Consider the following 20,249-nt stretch of genomic DNA (forward strand, 5'->3'; position numbering starts at 1 on the left):
ACCTCCTGCAGGGCCACGTCTTCATGCTCTCCTCTGTCAACACGTCCTCGTCCAAAGATACCGATGAGACGCGCTGACAGTGTCGGTTTCATCGCAGGGGACGAGATGAAGAAAAAGGCCTCCGCAGACTGTCCTGCACCCAGAAGGACACAGGTTTGAGTCCACGTTTTAAAATCCTGATAGCAGGAGGTGGATCTGCTCTACAACCAGCAGCAGCAGACGCCCACAGAACTCCTTGTTGCTTACAATTCCTTGCTAATTATATATATATATATATATATAGCTCTTTGCTAATTATCTTTATAGTTAAGCAGTCATGCATATTTAATTGATCATGTATTCAGTTGATTTTATTGATCTTATTGACTCACAAACCTTCTGTTCACCTCCAGGCTCTGAGCAGCCAAATAGCTAGTCAGCAATATTTTACACTGACTTCGGTTTGTTTGTTGGAAAACCAACCGACTGACTGAACGGACCACCGACACTGTGATTCTTTAAGTTTTAGAATTTGTTCTCAGTCATATTTCAGTCTGTAATATCTTTGATATCTGCCCACAGCAACTAGCAAATGAGGATTTTTCAGTTCACTTCAACCTGTAAACCTCTACAATGACATAACGACTAAAAAACATCGTCGTCTGCAGCCGTGGCTCCTTGTAGCTGATTGGCTCGTTTGTCTGCGTTCCTTCGAGCCAATCACGTCCTCCTCCACCTCCTTCAGAAACACACCGCCAGCAGAAAGTCAACATGCAACAGCGGCGACATTGCAATATGAAGAGACGACTGTATGACTACAGAATTATAATATAACACCATATTCATTAAATGTGGGTTTAATCACCACGAACCACAGACTTTGGCTGATGTGAAGCGTCCATATTTGTTTGATTTTCAGGTTCTTCTGTATTAGGAAGTGCCAGGTCGGATTCATCAGAAGTTGCTGTGAACAATATTTACAAGTCAGAATCTCATAAAATACTCTGACATGTTCGCTGCAGATTAGATTAGTCACACTGCCCCCTACTGTGTTGAAGGGCAACTGCATCTGTCATGACTTAAACTTCTCCAAAGATGCACATTAACGTGTCTGCGAAGCTACGCAGAGAATGGTGTTGTGGGTAACTGTAGGTCAACATGCACACTTTCCAAATCTCAACGACCTGCTCGTTAAACAAGTTGATTGGTTGATTCAGTTCCTGTTGAGATGCAGGTAAATGTAACACGTAGAACTACCGTATGTCCGAGTGACCTCTGTGGACATTCGGCTACGTGCAGCCCAGAGACGCATCGCTGAGTACGAACTCATTCATAACTGGCGACAGTGAACGTGCAGCTGCAGAGAAGATGGTGGCAGTTTGTTAAGGTGACCTGCTGAGATCTTCAGCTGAGGTTTTTAGGTTAAACCAACAGTTAGAACGATACCAGTCAGGAGCTTCAGAAGACACATTTGTCTGCAGGACAGTGAAACTAACGCTGCATTCATGTCATACGGGAGTTTTCAAGTTGTACCAACCCAGTCGCCACAAGAAAACGTTTGCATTGAACGTTTCTGCAAACCACAGAAACGTTGAATATCTACGTTTCAACATGTGAGTTACGTATCATATCAACATTTCTACCCGTTGAATAATGATGTTTTATGGTGTGACAACGCAGTGGGTCAGGTCTGGTTAGGTTTAGGCACAAAGACCACTTGGTTAGGGTTAGGGGAAAGAAGAAGAAAAATGGCTGCAAATGTCCTGACGTCTCGCTAAAAACACTCGCTTTAGTCGGTTGAGACGGGAAGCGGACATTGGTTTCGGTTTCGAGGTGGTCTCGAACCGTGTTCTCTGCTGACCATCCACCAGCTCCTCCTCCTCCTCTTATATAGGACAGATCAATCATATAGATCACATGTGAACTACGTCACTTTACAAATGTTAATATGATACGTATTTCACGTGTTGAAACGTAGATATTCAACGTTTCTGTGGTTTGCAGAAACGTACGTTGCTGACGTTTTTTTCTGGCGACCAGGCTGGTTGTACAAAACGTTCACATCAACATCCAAGTCTGACGAGAAGAGTTATGACTCAGATTTCTCTGAAAGCTCTGATATATATCTGACTTGATGCTAAATGATACAGAATTGTCTGAAAAAGTAAACAAACATGATTCAGCGTTATATCCGACAACAACAGCAGCAGGAACACAACCGGCCTCGTCAGTTCTACTCAGCTTCAGCTGCTCCGTCTGTTAAACACTTTGTAAACTTATTATTATTATAATAATTAGGTTGAATGTCCACCATCAGTCCTTCTAGCAGTGACTGTCCATCCTGTTAAGTTTCTCGGTCAAACACAAAAACTAAATCACTGAATAAACTGGATTTATGGATAAATCAATCATTCCACACTATGACAGATTAGATGTGAAAAAAAAACTACTTCAGTTAAATGAAAACTTAATTTTTAACTTACTGGACTTTTTTATTTTCATCTTAACATTTTGATTGAACTGAACTGAATTTCATGTTAGAAGTTAAATATTCTGTCCATGTTCATCACTTGATAAAATCTTTTATCAGAAACTATTTAACTTCAGTTCAGGATAAAACCACACAAACCTGAAATCGTACAACTAGTTTGATGGTCTTTTCCATCTCTGACATCCATCCTTTATGATGTAAAGGGACCAAAAAAACAGAACTTATTAAATATATATCCAGTATAATATGTGGTACAAATGTAATAGTTCTAGTATAATGTATCAAATCTGTATTAAAGTGACAAAATACACAAACATTTAATGTTCGAGTTTATAAAAGTTTATAAATTTGCATATTTTTAGAGTTTTTGATCAGTTGATTATAAATTTTCAAAATTATGACGACTGTCAGTCAGCAGTTCCCAACAGCTCAAAGTGATTTATTAAAGATGCTTTTCAATCTAATATATTTCAATTTAATTTACTTACTGATAAATAAACAGAGTATCAGAAAATACTGGAACCAGAGAAGAAATCAGTTACTGTAAATAAATGAGGCCATATTTTGATTATTTTTTTAAACCAACTTGACTAATCGAGAGCTGAAAGAATGTCAGTTTGATAAGTTTGTGTTTGTCAACTAATAATTTAAATAATCTTTAAAGCAAAAATGCCAAAACTTTCCTGGTTCCATCTTTTCAAATGTGAACATTTGCAGTTTTTCTATGATGATAAACTGAATAACTTCAGGATTTTGATATTGTTGACGTCACTGTGAGCTCTGGAAACTTGTGACTATTTTCTGACATTTTATAAATACAATAATCAGCAGAAAAGTCTATAATAAAAACATACTTGTTAGTTGCAGCCACATACTAATAATTCTAATCTAATCTAATACTAATCCTATTTAACCCTTACATACTGTTCAGGTCAGATTTGACTCATTTTTACATTTGAGAGCAGTAAAAACACTTTTGTTTGAGCCTGAATTTTATGACTTTTCCTAAAGTGACCCAGAATATACAAAAATGCAAAATATAATTCAACTTTTTTTTGTGCAGCTTGTCATTGAAATCACTGTGGCTGTTTTAGGTAACAGAGACCATAATATATTGTGACTGTCAATGTTTTTTCTCCATAAACCTAAAGAATAAACTCTCTCTGCTGTTTACTGTGAAGCGTCAGAATATGAACAGTATGTCAGGGTTAATAACATGAATGAGATCCAGTTTGTTCTGCTGTGTTTCAGAGAGGAAGTGATAATGTTGGTATGATGCATCTTAAAGTGTCAGTAAGGTCACTAGTTAAAGCCTCTAATTGTTGCAGCTGATTGTTCTTTTGTCCATTAAAGACTTCCATCTTGTGTTTGGGTCTCTTCAGTACATGAGGTCGGCCGCCCCGCCGCTCAAGTCCGACTCTTTGGTTTCCTGGAAGGGAAACTGGACGCCAGCCAGTCGAATCAGCAGGATATTGAGTCCGTGGAGGAGGAAGACGAGGAAGAAGAGCCAGAAGGATCGGTCGTAGCGTTCGCTGTAGGTCTGGAAGACGAAGGTCATCTCGTTGAAGTTGGCGATCCGTTCGGACAGATGGTGGAGCTTCACCTCCGACGCAAACAGGATCATCACCAGGCAGCTGCACAGACCTGCACGACAAACACAAACAACTATTGATTTAAGTCACAGGTTCGTTCAGAGGTCAGGAGAAGAGTCCACGTCACTTCCTCTCCTCTGGTGTCCCTCAAGGATCTGAGCTCGGTCCCCTTCTTTGGTCGGATTATCGCTCACAAGGTTTCTGTTACCTCTGCTATGCTGATGATACCCCGCTCTACAGTAAATGTCCTTCATACTACAACTGTCTGTCAGTGTGGAAATGGATGATCTTCAACTAAACCAGCATTTAAAAGGCTGAAATTTGCCAACAAACAAACTTATTTCAACGTGTTGCTGTGATCGCTGGATTCACTCGTGGGGGTGAAGTGAATCTGCATAAATGTTTCGCGTTGGGTTGAACTTTGACTCATGAATTTGGCCAATAGCAAGCCGTCTGAGCGGCGCTTTTATTGAGGAAGTGGCGTACTGTGTCAGTTCAATTTAAAGATTCACTGATAAAGTTTTGTTTATGCATGTACTGAAGAGACCAACGCCACAACAGGTTGTGATTGGTTGTAAAATGACCTAACGTCAGTTTGAGTGACAGCTGCCGTCTAGCGGTCGTAGTAACTGTGAGGCGGCGCAGTGGTGCAGTTCAGATGATGTTTATATATATGTGACAGACTTCCTGATTCAGAGGAGGAGGATGGATGAAGGCTTTAACCCAACAGTGGACTTCATCACAGGAGACGCTGTTCATTTCCTGTTTCAGTTTTTTAAAAAGCGTAACTACGATCGTCCCCTAACCTTTAACCCCGTGGTTATTATTGTAGCCATGACAACGAAGGTGGCCTAACTTTGAGGAAGTAGTAACTTTAACCCACCACGTGTTTCTCTAACCTTAACGAAGTGATCATCTGAACTTCACTGCTACGATTACTGCAGCTGCTAGATGGCAGCTGTCACTCAAACTAACTGTAGGTCGTTTTTGGGCGACTGACATTACGACCTGTTGTCTGGCACTTTATAAAGCTTTTTATCTTTACTATTACTATTATTATTATTGTTATTATCCTAATCAAAGTGTTTCTAATGTATCTAATAGGCACATTTTTGAATTAACAGCAAACCAAGTTGCACCTTTCTAGTAAATGGACCAAATATGGCGTCACCCATGTCCCTTCTTGGACAACGATTGGCCTGAAGCCACATGACCACATATCCAACCCATCATTGGCTGATGTGTGTCTGGATGTATATGATTGGTTGTCTTTTATGTATATATATATATATTTTTAACTTTTTTTAACCTTTTTTCATACCAAACTTACTTTACATTCTTCATACTACAAGTGTTGCTGGAGTTCTCATCTCTCTCTAGACGTCTCTCGCTTCTCCGTGCACCTTGGAAGTAGGTGACGTTGTTCCAGAGACCCTCACTCTGCATTACGACCTGTTGTTGTAGTGTTAATGGAGGACAGTTTACTTGCTGATGTAATGAGTTACTGAACTTACATCAACCTGCCTCTAACTCACCTAACATGCTCTCTCTTTCTCCTCTGTCAAAAACTTCTTGCCTCAGATAACGTCATGTTTCTGCCAATGAATACATGTAAATGTAGATCAGAGCAGATCTTTAATACCACCCGTATCGTTTGATTGACAGGCGGTGGCGGCGCAGAAAAAGCACACCAACAAACAGGCAGAAGAAGTGAATGAAGGAGGAAATGAAGGATTGTTGTTTCTAACTAAACACCAGCAGCTGTTTCAGGTTCCTTTTATTCCTCTCAGCTCAGACTCTCCTGCGTCGGGATACGTTTCTGTAATTGCAGCGATTATCAGACAACACACACCGACACCGGATGTTTGTCTGCATCTTTAATCCTGTTTAATACTTCAGTCCACTTTAAATCAACCCATGTGTTTCCTGTAAGAGTCACGTGACGCAGCATATCACCAGTGGTAACACCAGTCGTGTATCAGTCAAGTGTTTTGTTGTGTTTCTCACAGCAGATGACGGTCCACAGGTAGAGTCCCATGGGGCCTTGCAGCGTCTCGTAAGGTCTGCCGAAGGCGTTGAAGAAGAAGAAGCCGGTGGCCACCGAGGAGAAGAGGATCACCACACCACAGAAGAAGATGACGGTGACGTGGAGGCCGGCTGGGATGGCGCTCAGCAGGTCGGGAAAGACTGAGACACGATCAGAGAAGAAGAAGATGAACAGTTTCAGGTGAGAGATCCATAAAGAGTGAAAGATAAAAGTAAAATTGCTTCACTTTTCCTCACAATTATTTCTTATCTATTGTGTTTTTTACTTATTTATTCTTGTTTATCTGTTTGTTTACTTGTTTTCCCAGGTGTATAGTGTAGAACGTTTCATGTTTTCTGTGTTTGATCAGATTTTATGTGAATATTTAATTTTGGAGACAGCTGAGTCGTGTTTCTGTTTTTCACCAAACTGAATCTGAGAATGGGATTGTGTGTGTGTGTGTGTGTGTGTGTATGTGTGTGTGTGTGTGTTTATGTGTGTGTGTGTGTGTGTGTGTGTGTGTGTGTGTGTGTGTGTGTATGTGTGTGTGTGTGTGTTTATGTGTGTGTGTGTGTGTGTGTGTGTGTGTGTGTGTGTGTGTGTTTATGTGTGTGTGTGTGTGTGTGTGTGTGTGTGTGTGTGTGTGTGTGTGTGTTTATGTGTGTGTGTGTGTGTGTGTTTATGTGTGTGTGTGTGTGTTTATGTGTGTGTGTGTGTGTGTGTGTGTGTGTATGTGTGTGTGTGTGTGTTTATGTGTGTGTGTGTGTGTGTGTGTGTGTGTGTGTGTGTGTGTGTGTATGTGTGTGTGTGTGTGTTTATGTGTGTGTGTGTGTGTGTGTGTGTGTGTGTGTGTGTGTGTGTGTATGTGTGTGTGTGTGTGTTTATGTGTGTGTGTGTGTGTGTGTGTGTGTGTGTGTGTGTGTGTGTGTGTATGTGTGTGTGTGTGTGTTTATGTGTGTGTGTGTGTGTGTGTGTGTGTGTGTGTGTGTGTGTGTGTGTTTATGTGTGTGTGTGTGTGTGTGTGTGTGTGTGTGTGTTTATGTGTGTGTGTGTGTGTGTGTTTATGTGTGTGTGTGTGTTTATGTGTGTGTGTGTGTTTATGTGTGTGTGTGTGTGTTTGTGTGTGTGTGTGTGTGTGTGTGTGTGTGTGTGTGTTTATGTGTGTGTGTGTGTGTTTATGTGTGTGTGTGTGAGTGTGTGTGTGTGTGTGTGTGTGTGTGTATGTGTGTGTGTGTGTGTGTGTTTATGTGTGTGTGTGTGTGTTTATGTGTGTTTATGTGTGTGTGTGTCGCAGCTTCTCTCAGGAACACAGCAGCAGCTTTGTTGATCAGGACTCGGACAGTCAGTCCTGATCAGTCAGGCAGAAACCTGATCACCATCCAGACCTCGTTAGTGAAGGACGGCTGCTCTCGTTAACTGGGACCAGTAATCACTGTGCTGCCTCTCAGAGTTCATACCATTAAACACAGACAAAAGAGGCTCCTGTGAACCCTGATAGCACAGAAACACAGAGCAGCTTTACAATAAAGATTCTTACCAACACCAGGAGAGCAGCGCTGCCACTAACGATTCATCTGCTGATTATTTTATAGTTAATTGATTAGTTGTTTTGTTTATAAATTGTCAGAAAATAGTGAAACATGTTCGTTATAACTCTTCAAATGTCTTGTTCTGTCCGACAGTCCAAAAGAAAAAGACATTCAGCTTAAAGAGGCTGGAAGTTTTTGCTTAAAAATGACTAAAACAATTATTCAAATATCAAACTAGCTGGTGTTTAACTGTCTGTCTGTTTATTTATTGAGGAGTTAAATCATCGTATCTCACAGCTGCAGAGACGTCTTTCTATTTCTGGCTTCATTTGATCATTTTCTTTCATTTATAATGGGCAGATTTCATTTACTATTTTCATATTAAATGAGTTTTATTGATTTCTAAATTTTGATATTTTTTTATTTAATATTTTCATATGAAATATTTGTAATTTGTTATAGGTACATATATATGTATTTTTAAATATTTTCATTTTTAATATTTCTTTATACATTTGAAATAGGTATATTTTCATTTTATATTTTCATTTTTGTATTATGTGTATAAATATGTTAATATTTCTTTAATGTCTTTGTTTGTGTTGCAGTTCAGTCTCGTGAGTCTGTAACATCTTATCTATTTATTTTACTTTATCCATTTTTACTTTGATCATATTTTTATTACATATTTCCTTTTCTGTGGTTGAATAGTTCCACCGACAATAAGCAGCATAATGTATATATAATATATCATATATATAATATATAATATATATGATATATAATATATAATATATGTAAACATACAGTGGACAGACGTCAGACTGCAGGAACTCAGATGTGAATAATTCAGTTTGTTCTCTGCTTTGAATAATTCATGTGCAGGTGAGATCCACCTGCTGAACATTTCCTCTCTGCAGCTTCATCCTGAGACTTTAAATCTCATATTGAGCTTTAATGATTTATCGATCATAAATATCGCTGATCATATAAACTCACAGGAGAAGCGGGACGGTCTTCCTCCCAGCCCGCACTGCTTCACCCTCTCCCCGTGGAACAGCCCGTAGCTCAGGCCTCCCAGGAACTTGTCCAGCTCGGGTCCGGTGGCGTTGACCAGCTCGGCCCCGGTCCGGCACAGCACGGTCCCGTTGAGCCAGAACGGCAGGCCGGTGGCCACCGCGGCCGTCAGGGCGCAGGAGAAGCCGAACAGCCCGGAGACGGAGAACAGGAGCTGCTTCTGTCGGTTCGGCATGGCGGGATGGAGGATGGAGGTCAGGCTGCAGGAGCCGCAGGAGGACCAGAGGAGGGCTTCATCCCCCCCCCCCCCCCCCCACCACCACCACCACCTCCTCCTCCTCCTCCTCCTGCTCCAGATATGAAGGAGTTAATAACAGAAAGATGTGATGAAAACAAGCTGCAGGTCGCTGAATGTTGATCATAAAAGTCCAACAGAAGAATCAAGAAGTACAGACAGGTGAAGTGACACCTGAAGCCCCGCAGCTCCCAGGTAACCATGACAACAAGGGGTTAAATTTCACAGAGGAGGAGGAGGAGGAGGAGGAGGAGGAGGAGGGAGTATCTCGGGTCAGCCAATAATAAATGTGCAGTAAATACTGTGAATGAGTGTGTGTGACAGCAGAACACACACACACACACACACACACACACACACACACACACACACACACACACACACACAGTGAGGTGGTGATATGAAGGGCAGGTGGCGCCCTCCAGAGGAAGTTTGAGGTAAAACATTTCAGATCCAAGAGAGTTGTCTTCTTGTCCAGTCAGCTGCTGTCAATCAGAAATATACAAACAATAACATGAGAGTATCATCATATATGACAGTTAACATTAGAGCCAGCGTGCTGTTGTGATTTTGAAGTCCACTGAACCTTCATGTCTCTGATAAATAAAGTGTTTCCTGGTTGTTTGTGATGAAACTTTAACTGTTGATGTTTAAACTTCATTCTGGAGCTCAAACTTCTGAACTTTTACTGAAATAAAAACACAGAATTCAAGACTTTAACCTGTAAAATATATTTCTGCCTTTTAAACATGATTGAAACACAAACACCAGGGCCCGGTATAAATAGTAAATCAACTGCACTTTTACAGCTCCTTTCTACCTCAACAGACTTTATGCCTCTTATTCACCCTTCATCTGATGCTCACTCACACACCGATGGCGGCAGCGGCGGCGGTGGAGCTGGCCTGACCATCAGGAGCCACTTGGAGTTGCTCAAGGACACTTTGACACTGGGACAGGAAGAGCCGGGGATCGAACCGCCGACTCTGTGGTTAGTAGCAGTAGCAGCCTGTATAACACAAGATTAACACTTTCTAATTCACCTGTTATGTGTTTTATTGTTGATGAAATGTTCAGTCTGGTTTTGAATATTCAGTAGGGTGAAAATAAAAAGTGAATCATTTAAACTGAGTGTGAACCGTCACATTCACTGAAACCAAACAATACACACTTTTATTAAAAGTCCTGCATTCATAATATTATTTGAGTAAAAGAACAGAAGTATTAGCAGCTAAATTTATTTGAAGTATCAGAAGTGAAAGTAGAATCGAACGGGAACAGTTTTAACACATAAAACTCAAATCTGTCAGTTTAATATCATTAAAATATGTCGACATATGATAATAAACTCTGAATATACATCTGAAGAGAAGTCAGGTGTACTAATTATTTTACCTTTCTTATTAGTCTGAATATTTAAACTGTTTTACAACCAGAGATTTATTAATATTCAGTGTTTATATTTGTATCTTTATTTGTCGAGGCAGCAAAATTATTTATATTTGTATTCGTATTTGAATAAAAGTGGAAATAGGCTTAAATATACAGTTTTTGTTTTTATTACACTTTTAATTTCAGGATATTAAAGTGTTACAATAAGTGTTCATGAATAAACTACTTTATGAAGGACGACGTCCCCACACCGGGTCTCTAACTGGAGTCTCTCAGATCAGAGACAACTGTGCTGACAGACCTCTACCTATTTATACACCCATAACACACAGACAGCACAGCCTGTAACATGTAGAAGAACTTCAGAGGTGATTCTTGCTTTGCACTTTTCATTTATTGCCTATTTTTTACAACCTAACTTTGTGGAAAGGAGAAGAGGAACAACAGGTTATGGAGAGTCTCTTAGGAGCACTTTCTCCTGGACTCTGGGACTGATGTCCAAATATGGAAATGTGCGTCATGTAGCAGGTGGATGTGACTCCCCTCGTTGAGACCTGCTGATAGACGTCACAGCGGAGCAGAGGAGAGACACTGAGATAGTGATGTATCCGACCTGCATGCTGGTATCTGACATGTTTTTTTTCTTCCTGAAAACAAATAATTTTTAAAACATTTAAAAAATAAATGTTCATAAAAAACACTATTTGTGATTTGCTGAGTAACATATTTGCATTCAGACACACTTTTACAAACAACATATCTATGAAAACTGCAGTGACTGTTTTGTTCGTGCACAGATGAATCTCCTCTGTTGTTAAACAGGACAATAATTCTCAGTGTAATTACGTTCAAACTTTTAAATGGTTACAAACAAATGAAGCAAGAATATTATTTTCTTTAAAGAATCAAAAAAAAAAAAAAAAAAGAAAATTATGGAAAGTATTATTTCATTTTTTCATTTAACTTGATTTATTTCTAACAGCCATGATTAAACTGCTGCTTCACACAATAACCAAGACACGTCAACAAAACAATCATTAAAATGATAAAACATTTGATGTTTTTTCATGCATACAGTCAGGAGAGTACAACAAGACGTCTGATCATGACGTCACACTTGACAAAATGAGTTTCATGGTTCCAGCACGTTTCTGATTGGAGGAATTAACTGCTCATTATGCAAAATGTCACCTTCAGACTGACATTCATCATAAACACAGATACACAGTAAGAAACCTTTTCATGTTTTATTGTTTTATAACATTGAAACAAGTTTCTTCTGATCAACAGCAAAAAAAAAAAAAAAAACTTGAATGTCAAAGTGAAAACAGATTTATATAAAGTGATTTAAATTCATGACACATCTAAAAATATATATCTGTATATGAAGTGTAACTGCAGCTGAAATCTAAAGTCGCATCAAATAGAAATATTCAAGTAAAGTACAAGTACCTTTAATTTTTACTTTGTTTTGACTTCTTCCGCCGCTGATTTGCTCCTCGCAGGCTCGACGTGATGACGCAAAGTGTTGAGCTACGTCATACGCACAGACTGAAGTCCGTCTGGTCCGGAGCGCAGAGAAAGAGCAGCTCAGCTGATGAGAAGTTTCCTCCATCATGAGGTGAGTGGACAGATCTCCGAACACCGAGCAGACGTCTGAAATCATCCACAAACTGACGTGAACTTATCGAACACTCTGATCAGTCCGCGGGAATCTGTAACTGTCAGTCTGAGGAAGTTATTGATCCTCCGTCGTGTGTCGGGCTGCGCGATCATCGCAAACTCATCAATAATAAGCTCATCAAACATTTTTAATCAGAAGAGAGCGCGTGCGGTCAACAGATGGAGATGATTTTTTATTAATAATTAGTTCTGTTTGAAGTTTTTGCATCAAAGAAACAGAAACTTGAGTCAATCTGCTCTTAAAAATGATTAAATGCAGCAGAAATATTCAACATGTAAAACTTTAGAAGCAAACAGCTCCGCGTTCACTGGCTTTCATTCAAAAAAGAAAAAAGCCTCCAATAAATAAATGAGCAAACAAATCAATACAGTAGAAATATTTTAATGTTCATTTTATTCACAAAATGCTTTAAAATTATAACAGTTAAATGTAGACAAATAACAGAACAAAATGAATAAATACAACATTTAACTCAAAGTGTATTTTTACTCTTTTTGTTTTCTTTCTTTTAAAGCTGAAACAATTAATCAATTAGTTTCCAACTATTAAATTCATCACCCACTATTCTGTTCATCGTTTTTTTTTTTTTTTTTAGGAAAAAATGCTGAAATTCTCTGATTCAGCTTCTGAAATGTGAATATTTTCTGGTTTCTTTCGTCTCTGTGACGATAAACTGAATATCTGACAAAACGAGACATTTGAGGACGTCGTCTTTGGGAAACACTGATCGACACTTTTCTGACATTTTATGGATCAAACAACTAATCGATGAATGTAAAGATGAATCTGTGGTTGATGAAAGATGACGTGAAGTTTCATTTGTCTTCACGGTTTCAAAGACACAAAACATTTTAAAACTTTATTATTGTGTTCTTTCTGTTTTACTGTAAACCTGATAATGATTTTTGTTTTGACACCAGTGTAAAGTTTTTATTTACTGAATATATAATTTGATAATCTCCTCGCTGCCTCAGAAACAGATGTTTCCTGTGTTGAAGCAGAATTGAACAATGTTGTCATGAATGAAAATGAAAGAAAGTGGATGTTTGTTTTGAAACGGATCATTTCAGTGCAGCACTTCTGCTCCTTTCTCTGATGTGAGTCTCGATGTTTTTTTCATCCCGCAGCTTCTTCTTGCTCTCGTTGGTTTTCTGCTTCGCCGTCGACGCTCAGCTGCTCTCTCTGTCAGACATGTACGGCAGCCTGCAGTCGCCAAACTTCCCGGAGCCGTACCCCCGAGAGACGGAGCTGCGCTGGAACATCAGCGTTCCCGACGGCTTCCAGATCAAACTCTACTTCAGCTACTTCGACCTGGAGCCCTCCTACCTGTGTGAGTACGACTACGTCAAGGTAAGAAGCAGGGCATCATGGGTACTTTTATAAATCCAACATCAGTCAGAGCTTCTCATCACTGAATTTCAAACCAAACTGCTGCTTGGCTGGAGTTTGTTTAAATAAAATACAGTTTAAACATCTGAAACTGTGATCGTGTGTGTGTTGGTGCTGCAACTTCACCACTAGATGCCACTAAATCTCACACACTGGTCCTTTCATATATATTTTTCCCTGCATTCTGTAAAACATCATACAGGAATTTAAATATATAGTTTTTATAATTTCAAGTTAATTGCAGAATTCTTATTTATTCCTCTGACTGAAGTCTTCTGATTTAAAATGATGAGTTGAATGAATGAACTGCTGTTAATCACTCAACTCATTAAATTAAACTTCTAAAAGAAACATGATCAGCATAGATTTCCCAGCATGCATTGTTTGAGAGTTAAAACTCTCCAGAGATCTTTGACTTTTGTAGTTTGAAGATCAGACATGATGGAAACTTTCTGTGTGTCTTTAATACATGTTGAAATAATCTTGGTTGTTTCTTGAAGAGTAAGTTGACTGACATCAGTAATGAACATTATCTTCATACTGACTCTACACAGCAACAGCAGCAGCTGGAAGTAAATGATAAAGTGACTCTTCAAACTAAGAAAATATAAATGAAAACCAAATTTAATCTGAAGAACAATTTCAAACATCTACAGCAGTTTAATAACTTAAAGCTATAATCTGTAATTATTCCACATTAAATGTCTAGAAACAACTAGACCTGTGTTATATATGTTGTTGAGTTGTGTATTTTCAAACTCAGAGAAATCTGTAATTTAATCAAAGTAACGGACCGTTTCATTTGGTCGCCTGTCGATGACGTCATACCTCCTCTACCAAAGAGTAAACACACACCAGATGCATACGGCGGCGCTGTGTTTGTCCGCTACAATGGCGTCTACCAAAGAGTAACTTACACACATACAAGATAATACATCGGCGTTGTGGTTGTTCCACACAAACTGTTATAAATGGACTTTTATTCAGTTTTAAGACACATTTTCATGATAAATTTAGGTGGTTTTTAACTATATCTTTTAGCCGGAAGAAGGATTTTAGTCATTGGACGTCTGGATCTTAAGTTATCAGAGAAATAAACTGGACAAACGTTAGCAGCAGCTCGGCTAACAGCCCCTCCAGGAAGTCCGGTGGTCACCAAACATCGTCGGAGAAACACTGATTTTTTTAGGTGAAACAGCTTTATTCAGTGTTTTTACCTGTAATCTGCGGGTCGGTTTGTTCTGGAGAGGAGGAGACCTCTGCGGGTAAAAACATCCTGAATGATGAACAATGAACGTCATGTCATGGATCAAAATCACTGAACCTTTCATCAGCAGGAGTGTTAGAGGACATACACGCTAACATAAGAACAAACAACGAGTGCAACTCTGCACATGTGCAGCTCTCGTCTCTGGTGGTGAACTACACGTATTCTCAAGATGATGAAATGATGAAAATGATAATGATGTGTGACTCAATAATAAATCCTTCATAAGCTCAAATTGTTGCTAAACTGTCAAAAACCGTTTATAAAAGAATAAAGTCGTTTATTCTATGTGGAGAGGACGATTCTTTAGGACGAATTAAATGCTTTTGTATGAAAAATAAAAAATGAAACATGCAAGTGTTGCACAGTGAAACTTTGAGAAATATTTGAAGTGTTTTTGAAGTCGGGTCCAGGAGGAGCTTTACTGAACGTAGAGAGGACGACACGTTTGCTCACAACAGTTTCTCAACTAAACTCGAACCAGACCTGATATTCACTAGAAGGAGAAACTGACACAGACTCCTGCATATGCATGAGTTCAGTTTTATGTTCATGTTGCAGTTTGTCTGAACGTCACCGTCCGACTGATGTTTTTCAGTGGAAACTGGTGAAAAGCAAACATGACAGGACATAAATGTATGAAATCACTGTAATAGACGAACACAGAAGTGATTCTGCTTCAGCTGAAAGACTAAACATACTGCCACCTGCCACACACACACACATTCATATTCAAATGATGTCACTTGGCGCCACAGTTTAACACCGCGGCAACGCACCCCGATAACAAACAGCTGCAACACAAAAGAGTCCAGCTGACTGCCTTCCCACAGTGCACTGCTCTGTGTGCGGATAAAAGCCTGAATTAAGTGACACGTCTGAAACACTCAGTTTCTTGACCCGACCTGAAGTTCCCACAGTCTGCTGAGGACCCTGAAGGCAACACGAGGCAGCGGGAGAACCGACTCATTAAAAAGAATTAATGCGTTAACCAGTCGGGGTTTTATTTTTGAACAAACGTAAAAATCTTAAATCCTCTCAATCAGCAGAGGTCAACCCATGTTACCATAGCAACCACATAGCAACCACCTAGTAACAGACTACAAACTATCCATAATAATACCCCAGCAACCACCCACCAACATCCCAGGAGCTACCCTGAACACCTCTCAGCGATCACCTAGCAACCACTTAGCAACCACAAAACACTTAATGCTCCTCTTTGTCTCTAATGGAAAAAAGCTTTTATGTTCAGGGCTCCTGGAATAATGTTTGCAGTGTTGTTGTCACTGTTCTAGTCTGATAGTGTCTCTCCAGAGGTTGTGACTCTCTTCTCTTTGTTATTGAGTTGAGTTTTCATTTATTTTACTTTGTGAGTGTTTGTCTCAAGCGGTTAATTTACAGAACAAACATCATAGTAACCACCTACTAACACCTTCACAACCATCACTACCCAACACCATGCTGAGCAACAACCATATAGCAACACCCTAACAGCTGCCTAGTAACACCTTAGCAACCCATCACCTAGCAACACCTGAGGCACTTCGCCAGATAACCTGTCAACTAACAGCTGAGCTGAGTGCTGCTGTCACGCTGTACCAACAACAAAGTGAAGTGAATCGTGAAGAAAACAATCTAGTATTACCTCGGCAACCTTCACTTACCTGCAATCTAGGCGATATGCTGAACACCCTAGCAACCACTTAGCAACACCCTAGCAACCATCTGTTAACATCTTCAGAATCATGCTGAACACCTTAGCAACCAGGAAGGAACACCTTAGCAACCATCTAGTAACATCTGCAGAATCATGCTGAACATCCTAGCAACTACTTAGCAACACCCTAGCAACCATCTAATAACATCTTCAGAATCATGCTGAACACCCTAGCAACTACTTAGCAACACCCTAGCAACCATCTAATAACATCTTCAGAATCATGCTGAACACCCTAGCAACTACTTAGCAACACCCTAGCAACCATCTAGTAATATCTTCAAAATAATGCTAAACATCCTAGCAACCACTAAGAAACACCCTAGCAACCTCCTACTAACCACTATGTATCACTTTAGCAAGGCAAGTCAAGTTTATTTGTATAGCACATTTTTTATCACATGTTTTATGAGTAAGCATCCATTCATTCTGGGCCATAGTGTTTCATCCAATCATCACAGGGTTGGTGGTTCCTCCTGTTAACCTGCTGAAGTGTCCTTGAGCAAAACGTCAGACTTGTAGCTTCAATATTAAAATCCATCATCACTACAGCAGTGTGTAGATCCAGAATATGACTGCAAAGTGCACATTTTGTTTAAATATCTGGAACTTAAAAATATTTTTAGTGAACATATTTTCATGATGTTTTTTTGCAGATTAAATGAAATAAGAAGGCATCTCAGTAGTTCACTGGTTAAGACGCCACATAAACACAACATCCCCTTGTTTCCTGTCATATCTCAACTGTCGCTGTCTGATTAATCATAAAAATGCCCCAAAAATATATTTTAAATAAAATAAGAAATACAATTAAATGACTGCGTGAAGAGAATCGCCAGTTTTCTGCTGTTCGAAGGTTTATGTTAAAGAAGCTGCTGAGAGGCGACGAGTACTAATGAGATGATACGGTCTGTTCGTCTGTTCACACACACACACACACACACACACACACACACACACACACACACACACACACACACTATAAGCCTGTTAACCTGCTGCTAACTGAATGAACCCACAAACCCTCACTCTGTCTGTCTTTGTTTGTTCGTGACCGACCGATTCAGCTGCCTGTGTGTGTGTGTGTGTGTGTGTGTGTGTGTGTGTGTGACCTGCTGTTCATTGACACTCTGTAAACTGCTGGTGAATGTCAGATAAGATCCTGCACTGAATGTTAAAACACTTGGACCGACTGCTGAGTGTAAAGCGTCATTATCAGAGAGCAGAGCTGTGACCAGTTTTAATCCGTTACAGCTCGTCAGCCTCTAATAACTGTGTAGTTTTATATTATGTTTGTATTGTATGTTGTGTCCTTTAAATTTTCCTTATTTAATGTTTACTTAACCTTCTTCCTCCAGTAAAAGTTGCTCATTTTGTTGTTGGAAATCTCCCAAAAACAGAACCAGACCCCAAGAGACCAAAAGTCAAATAACGGGTTCACAGTTTTACTAGTGCGTCTTAAACCAACAGTCAGGAGTCCAAATGAGCATTAAAGCTGTTTTTCTTGCTGTAATCATTCCTCCTGTTCATACTGACCATTAGATCCCTTCATAATGACCTTACAATGGAAGTGATGGGGGACAAAATCCACAGTCCTGCTTCTGTGCAAAAATGTATTTCAAAGTTTATCTGAAGCTAATATGAAGCTTCAGCGTCTAAATGAGTCAAATCAAGTAGATATCTTTCAACGTTACAGTCTTTTTAGTGCCAAAGTTCCTCTTTTTGTTACTATACTTCCACCTGCAGCTCAACAGGGAAACACTGTCCGAGGAAACACAAAGAGGGAATTTGATGCTAAAAAGACTGTAAATGTGTCAGATATCCACTTGATATGACTAACTCAGACTGATGAAGCTGAATAGAAGCTTCACTTTTAAATGACTGTGTGGACACACTGTGGATTTTATCCTCCATCACTTCCATTGAAAGCACATTTGAAGGATCTTTTAATATCCAGTATGAACAGGAGGAATGATTACAGCGAGGAAAACCTCTTTCACTGTTACTATGGACACCTGACTGCTGGTTATAGACATGAGGGAAACACTGTGAACTGGTCCTTTAATCTGCTGTTATAACAGCCTCCATTCTCCTGGTTTCAGTCTTTCCAGCAGATGTTATAAACCGGCTGCAGGGATTTTCTTTGCGTTAGTGAGATCCAACACTGATGTTGATTGATTCTCATGTTCAGGACCTGTGAGCGTTCACGTCATGTGACAGCTCAGGAAGCTTGTCTGTTAACTGATTTGGTCGTATGAGGATTTAAAACGCTGTGCGCTGACAAAATTATATTTTCAATAAACTTGGGTTTAATTACACTAAACGATGGACTTTAGCTGATGTGAGGCGTCCATGTTTGTTTGGTTTTCAGGCACTTTCTCCTGTATAATTAAAAACCAAGTCAGATATATGAGAGCTTTCAAAAAAATCCCAGTTTCCCAGTTGTAATTATGACTTGGAGGTCGACTTGAACGCTGTTTACAAGTCAGAAACTAGTAATCACAACATGAACGCAGCATTAGATATTGCTATTATCAATACATCTATGACTTAGTTTTATCGTCTATCAGTCAGACATCAGAAAATAGTGAAAACTGTTTAAAGACCATAAAGTGTTTGGAAGGTATACTGTGTGTTTGTTTTTTGTTTTTTTACCATTTTAAGGACTATTTTCATGATTGATTAATCTGCTGGTTATTTCCTTAATTTATCTATTAATCATTTAGTCTGTAAATGTCAGATAATAATGAAAAATGCTTGCTGTAGTTCTCCATGACATTCAGTTTACAATGATAGAAAACACAGTTTATTGTGTTTCTAGAAGTTTATCCAGATGTATCTGTGAGCTGCCGTCTCAGGATTAGTTGGTTTAGTTTAGTATTTTATTTTTTATATTTATATAGGCCTTAATCTTAATTTTATGCTACTTTTAATATTTTATGGTGCTCTGTTAAAAGCATTTACTATCTATTTATTATTTAGTCATTATGAATGTGTGAATGTGGATGAATGAATGTGTTTCTGTTCATCATCTTTTAGGTTTTGGTCATTTAAAGACTTTCTATTCTCTCATTTTCAGCAGCAGCTTCAGAGATTAAACTCCTCGCTTGTTTGTTTCTGATGTCTGACATGTTGTGTTGTTTATTAAATGTATGTCCAGGTGGAGGCGGAGGGCGAGGTGCTGGCGTTGTTCTGTGGACGGGAGGACACGGACACGGAGGTGGTGCCGGCTCAGCAGGTCATCACCTCCCCCAGAAACTCCCTCAGTGTCCTCTTCTCCTCCGACTTCTCCAACGAGGAGCGATACTCCGGGTTCATGGCTCACTACAGCGCTGTGGGTGAGAACACAGTTTAACTGTAACATCCGCTACACACAACATCCAGACCAAAGTATGAGAAACTTTACATTTGACATGAAATAAACTTAGCACAAAAAGTATAGAAATTTGTGTTTGGTAGATTATTTCTTTGTTGTAACGATGCTTCTTGGCAATAAATCTTATACCGTTGGAAAGCCTGTTTATTTCCCTTTTAAATGGTGCCACATTTGTAAGGAACATGCATTTGTGGGATGAGCAGCAGAACTGAGTATGTGGGTTGCGCCAATGAAAAATTTGCCAAATCTTCTCTGCCAATGCCAAACAACTTTCTGCCATTGACTCTTGTCTGGTGTTTGGTGGATTGGATGATTGAAGTTTGAAGAAACAAGACATATTGGCAATTTAACAATTTATTCATTTAACAAACAGGAGCCTCAGTAGTGTGTGGAAGAACCATACACAGCCACAACAGCCTGCACCTCCTCCTCATGCTGGTCACCAGCCTGGTCACACACTGCTGTGGGATGGCATCCCATTCTTCAACCAGC

At 39.4% G+C, this 20,249-nt stretch overlaps 2 protein-coding genes and 1 long non-coding RNA gene across 5 annotated transcripts in view; 1 reads left to right on the top strand and 2 right to left on the bottom strand.

Moving 5' to 3' along the window:
* The window catches only part of LOC121898548, a 4,048-nt gene extending 2,687 nt beyond the window's left edge, over positions 1 to 1,361 (bottom strand). The window contains exons 1-2 of the long non-coding RNA XR_006096502.1: positions 376 to 1,361; positions 1 to 133 (exon numbers count right to left, since the gene is read on the bottom strand). The exon at positions 1 to 133 is cut by the window's left edge and continues 648 nt beyond it. This is a non-coding gene — a long non-coding RNA (uncharacterized LOC121898548). The remainder of the gene's footprint in view (positions 134 to 375) is intronic.
* Positions 1,362 to 3,490: 2,129 nt separating this feature from the next.
* On the bottom strand, positions 3,491 to 8,949 carry clrn1 (clarin 1). Its single transcript, XM_042413719.1, has 3 exons — positions 8,617 to 8,949; positions 6,070 to 6,249; positions 3,491 to 4,114 (listed from the first exon to the last, which is right to left on the bottom strand). The coding sequence occupies exons 1-3, from the start codon at positions 8,867 to 8,869 to the stop codon at positions 3,849 to 3,851; spliced, it is 699 nt and encodes a 232-aa protein (XP_042269653.1). The 5' UTR covers positions 8,870 to 8,949; the 3' UTR covers positions 3,491 to 3,848.
* Positions 8,943 to 20,249, top strand: part of masp1 (MBL associated serine protease 1) — a 32,306-nt gene continuing 20,999 nt past the window's right edge. For 2 of the 3 annotated variants that reach the window (XM_042413714.1, XM_042413716.1), the window contains exons 1-5: positions 8,943 to 9,124; positions 9,758 to 9,920; positions 11,827 to 11,942; positions 13,133 to 13,355; positions 19,542 to 19,719. In XM_042413714.1, the coding sequence (XP_042269648.1) occupies positions 11,938 to 11,942; positions 13,133 to 13,355; positions 19,542 to 19,719 (406 nt within the window). In that variant the 5' untranslated portion in view covers positions 8,943 to 9,124; positions 9,758 to 9,920; positions 11,827 to 11,937. The remainder of the gene's footprint in view (positions 9,125 to 9,757; positions 9,921 to 11,826; positions 11,943 to 13,132; positions 13,356 to 19,541; positions 19,720 to 20,249) is intronic. The other variant, XM_042413715.1, reaches the window with a different exon arrangement.

The sequence above is a fragment of the Thunnus maccoyii genome, chromosome 6 (assembly GCF_910596095.1).
Source record: "Thunnus maccoyii chromosome 6, fThuMac1.1, whole genome shotgun sequence".
Taxonomy (NCBI): Eukaryota; Metazoa; Chordata; class Actinopteri; order Scombriformes; family Scombridae; genus Thunnus; species Thunnus maccoyii.

Excerpts from the sequence above, each read along its gene's own strand:
- clrn1 (XM_042413719.1), bottom strand. The coding sequence starts at position 8,869 with ATGCCGAACCGACAGAAGCAGCTCCTGTTCTCCGTCTCCGGGCTGTTC. Across the intron at positions 6,250-8,616 it reads AAGACCGTCCCGCTTCTCCT|TCTTTCCCGACCTGCTGAGC; the intron begins GTGAGTTTATAT and ends ATCGTGTCTCAG. Across the intron at positions 4,115-6,069 it reads CCTGTGGACCGTCATCTGCT|GTCTGTGCAGCTGCCTGGTG; the intron begins GTGAGAAACACA and ends TTTGTCGTGCAG.